Source organism: Carya illinoinensis, chromosome 9, assembly GCF_018687715.1.
Source record: "Carya illinoinensis cultivar Pawnee chromosome 9, C.illinoinensisPawnee_v1, whole genome shotgun sequence".
Taxonomy (NCBI): domain Eukaryota; kingdom Viridiplantae; phylum Streptophyta; class Magnoliopsida; order Fagales; family Juglandaceae; genus Carya; species Carya illinoinensis.
The window spans coordinates 2,195,740-2,202,635 of NC_056760.1; the positions used below are offsets into that span (position 1 = coordinate 2,195,740).

General features: G+C 34.1%; 1 protein-coding gene across 1 annotated transcript; it reads right to left on the minus strand.

Annotated features, from left to right (window-relative positions):
- Positions 1-1,073: 1,073 nt before the first annotated feature.
- Positions 1,074-6,005, minus strand: LOC122275541 (aluminum-activated malate transporter 8-like). The gene is made up of 6 exons (XM_043084642.1): positions 5,657-6,005; positions 5,263-5,403; positions 4,779-5,051; positions 4,523-4,659; positions 2,482-2,625; positions 1,074-1,903 (listed from the first exon to the last, which is right to left on the minus strand). Exons 1-6 carry the CDS (start codon positions 5,940-5,942, stop codon positions 1,460-1,462), a joined length of 1,425 nt encoding a protein of 474 aa, XP_042940576.1. The 5' UTR covers positions 5,943-6,005; the 3' UTR covers positions 1,074-1,459.
- Positions 6,006-6,896: the final 891 nt, after the last annotated feature.

Sequence of the window (6,896 nt, forward strand, 5' to 3'; positions counted from 1 at the left end):
TATCAGGAAGTTGAGCTTCAAATCTTGTCAGATTTGAGGTGGAGAAATTGGTTTACACAAGGTGTGGAAGGGCAGATCAACCCCTGAAGTCAGCAGTGATTCTAGCGATTGGTGAAACAGCTAGTACAAGGAGCTGGTTCGGCAAGTGGCTCCAAGTCAGTAAATGGAGATACTGGTATTGATGCTAATGTTGTGTCTCTCTTCATGAAAAAGGAGACATGTACATCCTTATGACATGTTGCTAATTTTCAAAGTTGCCATGATAGAGGATGTGTTAATATTAGCAGGTCCACAAGTTTGCACACGGGCATTGGTTTGGCATTAATGCAGGGTGTGTGGTGGAAATTCATGTCGATGACTGATGAACTTCCAGGAGAACCAAACGTGGAAGTTACACCATAATTTTCAGCAAGATTGTTTTCGACATAGGCCGAAGTGAAATGCTTGGAATTGGTTTATTCTGAGTGGGTATGCTTTTATGGTGAAGCATGATAGCGGAAGCTATGAAGATCTTCATTGAGGTGGAGCTTGGCTGTGGGACCAGTCAAAGTCGCAAGGTGGAGATTGTTGGACTTTTTGCTCCTTTGGTTAGTCCCACATGGGTGGAAAATGGGAAGGAGCAAGCTCTCAAGGCTTATAAATAAGAGGCTTAGCTTCTTAGTTTAAGTGCACCAATCAAATGCTTAACTAGTAACTTTTGACTCTAGTTAAATTCCTCTGTTGTCCTTTTTTGTAAAATGGGAAGAGGTGTGAGTTAAAGTTTTTCTAGTGGGGAAAGCTTTGTGGGTGTGTTTGGGGTGAGGAGAAAAATTGTGTGATTGTAACAATTTTTCACATAGTGTATTTTCTTCTTTGGGTCTGGTGGTTTTTCTCCTGTTTAGGAGTTTTCATGTAAATTTCTTGTATTGTTATTATTTTTTTATTTTTTTTATTACTCCTACAAAGGGTAAATCTTAAGGAGGTGAATTTGGGAGGTCCATTTGGGAGATCTAAATTCTCAACACTCAAGCACGGTCGTAATTACTGGCCCAGTTCTTAATTAATTAGTACGTACAAATAAGAGATCGAGGGTATTGGGAGGAGGAAAAAGAATAGGAAGGAGAACTACAAATAAAGTACTAGTGATCCAATACTCACGTCACAACGTCGATCGAGGGATCCTGACCTTAACAGAGATAATGATGAACTACTCTACGTACTCATCAAAGACGAAACTAAAAATATTAACTACATGATCAACCTACTACTAGATTGACAAGATTACTCTCTCTTAACGTCCATAAGAATTTATTCGTACAATTTCCTTGATCTTAAAAACTCCTAACAAAATCTCTCACGTCCGTCCCAAAATATTTAACGTCCTTAAAGTAGTCAGTGATCAGATTTTACTGCAGGATCAGGAATTTCATTTTCCTGTGAGTCCGTACTTGAGGGATCATACGTACTGATGATCTATGATTTAAACGTTTGTTGCTTGCACTATGATTGTAATAGTACGGTCACTATCATCATCCAAAACAGGTCTTACACTTCCGCGATGTAGTCCGCTTCCTGCTGGTTCCTGCTGATCTGATGTTGCAGCACTCTTGAAATATGCTAGGAGAGAAAGCTCATGGACCAATTCAGAGATTCTTTCCACACATTTAGCGATTTCTGTTAGTATTGAAGCAACTGAGGCAATGGGTATAATTGCCAGGAGGTCTACGTTCTCTAGTTCTGAGGCAGCTTCGAGTGCAATTTTCAGGTCATTGATGCTGGTTTTGGAACATTTCACATGAGGATCGGCAGCCGAAGGGTCTGTCATCGTTTTAATTGATGATACTAATGCTCTTAATGCCTGGCTCAATTCTAAGCACATCTTTGTACTCGATTCTCGTATTTTATTTCGGATTTCTGGCGGTGGCTGCAAAAGTAATTAATGTACATATATAATTAGCCAGTAAGTTTTATCACTCATTCAATACAATTAAAACGATCCACATACGTATATATATTGTTTCACTTGGTACTTTCCTTTAATATATAACTCACTTCATTAATTAGGAAACTGAGGCATTAATTAAAAAAAATTTCAAGATTAGAGAGATTTGGCCCAGTCTGTAAAAGGCAGAGAGTAGCTAGGGAAAATATTTAGGAGGCCTTCAGAAATACGCAGAGGTCATATATATATATATATATATTGGGAGAGAAGGTCGAACTCATGATCTCTATTTTAGAGATGGCCCGTTCGCAACGTAAAGGTCCTATATTAATTTGACATGAAATGGTAATATTTGACTGTCATGCTCCTTTAGAATTTCATTGAGAATGCAACTTTTACACATTTTATTTAGATTTGTGAATAATTGATTTCTTTGAAGGTTTACGAAAAGCAAGTTTTACATCATTTGATCTCTATTAGATTATTAATTAACTTTGCGTGCATGCATGCAATCTATACGAAGAGTCAGGATATTGTAGCACGTACGTACGTACGTATACCTGGATGTCGGAGTTGATGTAGCCATCAAGAACTTCAATAAGATGAGCACATTGTCTAGCAAGGGCTCCAATCTTCAAGTACTGGTTCCATGGATGACGGAAGTGAAAACCACCGTGTCCTGGTTCCCATCTTGCGAAATTTGCCTGCGCATATTTCAATAAGGGTAGTAATAGGCTTACTATCTTATTACTTCTTATTCACTATTCAAGTATATTACAAATTTCTTTATTTTTATTCTATTTTATTTTATATATTACAATTTACCTTATTATAGGCTTTCATATGCTGCTGTGCGTAAATCTCTTCAAAAAAACGATTAATTTACACAAGCTGCTACCCATTATGCTTTGTAGCTAGCTCCGCCCCTGCTGGCCACCCCTCGTCAGTCGCTCTTTTCTCTCTCTCATTAATTTATGGGTTTTTCTAATATATTTACTTTTATAATCGTTTTGTTTTAGTTTTTAAATTTATTTTTGTGTTCTTTTCTAATTTACTATAAGAAAGCTGTTTATTTGCGATCGGTTATTTCCAGCAAAATGACTATTTTTAAATAAAATAAATATTTTTTTGCCGTAACTAATCATTTTCATTACAAAAAATTTGTCATAAATACCCCCTTTTTTTTATAGTGATATATATTATAACTATTGGTTGTTTTTTCTTTTCAAAAAAAATATATTGGTTGTTTTTTCTTCAATTTTAATTTTTATAATATCTTTTTAATTTTTCCATTTTTCGTTGACGAGGCAGCATGCATGTTGGGTGAGATTTTTATTTTTTATTTTAAAAAGATTAGGATCTCAAATCATCTCATTTTTTTCAAACTTTCAAATAAAATATAATAAACAATTCAACCTTTTCAAATTATAAAATAAAAATTATATTAAAAAATTATATTCTAAAAATATTTTATTCATCTTTCATCTCATCTCAACTCAATTCACTGCAATTCAAACCTCCCCTAACTATGCCAGCTTTATGACAATATTTACACATACGTAAATAGTACTGTTTGAGCCTTGACAAGTGAGTGTTGTACATGCTGTTATAAGCAATATCTAGCAATTAATTAACAGACTTTGCATGAAGAAATTATTACTTCGATAAATGAGTATTATTTAAAAGTATAATTTTATTTTTTTGGTTATATAACACAGGTAGGGGTGTAAGGAGTTCGGACCGGACCGAATTGAACTGAACCCCTATATATTATTTTTTTAAAATATTTTTAATAATTTAATATATTTTTTTATATAGTAATTATATAAGTTAATGATGTAATTTTCATATATTTTATTATCATTGATCATATAAAATATAAAATATAAAATAATATATACTATCAATTAATAATAAATCATAAATCAGGTGATGATAATTTATGTCATTATATGTAAATAGTTAATACATCTTACATTCATACATACTCTACTATTTACACTTAATTAAAATAATTAGGTATTTTTTTTAAATACCTATGTTGCAAGCTAGCATGAATAATTTATGTATAATGAAATTATTTGATATTCATTAAACATATATAAAATGTATGACATTGTTAATAATTATGCATACTGATAAAGAGTAAAGTCTAAGATAGTAAATAGTAATTATTAACATCATAAATTTAATTATAATAAAATAATTTTTAATGAGTTAGTTACATAATCCATATTAATAATTTACTTAATTTTAATTTAGTAATTTAAATAATTTTTTATTAATTTATTTGAAAAAAAATGAAGGAAAAAAAATAATTAGACATGACCGATTGAATGGATGGACCAGACTGGTTTGGTCCCTAGAGATGTTGGGGACACCGGAGAAAATGATGGATTTCGGTCCATCACTCCGGGACAGTAATATTGGACCAATTTACAACCCTAAGTTACACAAGAATTGGTTTGGAGAAAGGTCAAAACTTAGAGAAATAAACACAATTAATTTTCTCAGCTAGCTTGTATGATCTACGTACGTAAGCAAGGATCACTGTTTTTCCGACCCTCCCAGCTTGTTTGGGATGGCCGGAGTTATACTCACCAAGGATTCTTCAGTGTTTTTTGAATTGAGGACGCTTTTGTATCCTTGAAGAAGTGCTTTATCATCCTTAGAGGCCGTGATAGTGATCCCTTCCTCCTCATGATCAGGGTCTGCCTGAAAGTATTCGCCTCCAAAACCTGTAAAATGTCTTCTCTACTTGTTAACTATCGTTCAAGTACCGAGTACAGTTTAACTAAAATAAAAGAAGAAAAATAGTTAATTATAATTAACCTGTAAAATGTAGCTAGGTACGTACCTTCTAGATAGTTTGCAAGCTTTTCTAAATTGGAAGCAGTTAAGTTGTGAAGATCTTTGCCAGCCCATACAGGACAAACAAATACGGACATAATTATGCAGGTTGCTCCTCCTATTGCAATCGTTGAGAGTCTGTGATGGGCCATCTCTAAGAGATTTTCAGTCCGATAACCCGAGACTGATACCAAGCTAAATGTCAATATAAAAATCATGACCCCATAGTCATATCTTGCCTTTATCCGTGGAATGAATCGTGTGAATGATGATGTTGTAGCTGCATGCACACAACAAATTAAACAATTCCCTAGCTTTAATTAATTTAAAATATTAATTGACTATATATACTACGATCGAGTCCGATCGAACTTTGATATATCTTTATATTTCTTTAATTAATTAGTTTTGATTAATATATTTATGCATGTGTACACAGACAAAAGTTTGATCAGATCATGCGTTGTTTAATTACGCTGTATTATACGTACCTAGAAAGAAAAGAAGGACCCCGAGGACAATGGGCTCTGCTTTCCTATCAAAGAGACGTGAAAAGTACTCGGTTCCAATGGCCAAAGCACCAGCAAATAATGTTGCAAAACCTCTATTTAGACCTTTGCTGATCGTCGCACCTGGGATATATATAGTAATTAAAAACATATACGTATATTATAAGTTGAATATGGTACGTACAATTTTATAAAAAGTGTAGAAATATCATATATATTGATCCGTTTATTAATTACATTGAATGAAATTGAAATGGTTACAATCTCATGGGATATATAGTTCCGTTATTTTGAGTTAAAAGAAATTTGAACTATTCAATTCGTATATAAAATAAGTTACCAATTACTGCTCAGAAAGGGGAAAGAAGAAAGTTACCAACTGTAAATTCCAAGACCATCACCACTGTTAGCACAGCCCATATTCCCGTATCACCAAAAACCTCATATAGAGGTTTACAATAATATAACAAGGACACCAATGTGAGAGCCAGTCCCACTTTGAGGCAGTGGATGACTCGTCTTGGGTCGTCTTGTCCAAGCTGCTTTATGCTCTTTGCAGCCTCCACAACCTTCTTGAACTTCCTTGCAGGCAAGGCCTTGAGCCAGCTCCATCCACGGGCGAAAAGCCTGGATTTTCCTAGAGTTGCTGGCTCGATCTCCATGGGTAGCCAAAGAGTGGAGGAAAGCTAGTAGACATGCGAGGAATGATACTAGAGAGAATTCCTCTTGATTTGTTAGGCTTCTCTCTTCGTGTCTGCGCATATGTATATATAAGATGACTACTACTGTACTACAGCCTACAGTCATGTAGATAAAGAATATTTTGTTGGGGACACACTATAAAAAAAATAGACAATTGCGATTAATTAATAATAATGAAAAGATTATTAGTAATTGGTTGCTAATAATCTTTTCGTTGCTATTAATTGATTGTAATTGTCCTTTTTTTTTTTTCGTAGCGACTCCTTAGTTGCATTTTTGCGGGATGAATGGTCCAAGGAAATTAAACTTCTGACATGGCTAACCATGGAGGTAGACGTACGGTAAAGAAGCAAGTGGATTTAGCATGCATTTTCCATGCATTGAAGTCCTGAAAAAATGGAAGTTTTTAATATTGGCCACTACTTGATTCAAAGTTGGTACTAGGCTCAAAATATTATCAAGAAATATTAAATTTTGTTAGAATAGATCGAATTGGACAATATATTGCTGATTTAGCAACTTTGTTTGATTTCTGCCAAAATTATATAACATTTTAGTTGCGGACGAATGGTCCTAATTAATTAGTTGTGACAATTATAATTATATATATAATATTGTAGGCCGGAATGACATGATCTTACGCCCGACGTGCATGTATATATACTCCAGCGCACGCGAATTAGGAGTATTAATTATCATTTTAGAGCCAGTAATGACTTTTTTGGTCTTCTTACGCAAGTATATATAAGCTGGAAGCCTAATTAATCCCCGAAGAATTAAAGCTAGAAGATCATGTATGGCCAGCCGCCTCGTGCAAGATATCATTTTTGTGAAGAAACACGCGTCATGACGCACGGTAGCATGCGTTGAAATTAGGTGGCTAGTTTAGGGTTATTGAGTTGTATTACTTTGTG

Bases quoted from the DNA above. Each gene is read 5' to 3' on its own strand.
- LOC122275541 (XM_043084642.1), bottom strand. From the start codon at position 5,942: ATGGAGATCGAGCCAGCAACTCTAGGAAAATCCAGGCTTTTCGCCCGT. The intron at 5,404-5,656 runs GTAACTTTCTTC...TATATATCCCAG, and splicing joins GGTCTTGGAATTTACAGTTG to GTGCGACGATCAGCAAAGGT. The intron at 1,904-2,481 runs GTATACGTACGT...TTACTTTTGCAG, and splicing joins ACATCAACTCCGACATCCAG to CCACCGCCAGAAATCCGAAA.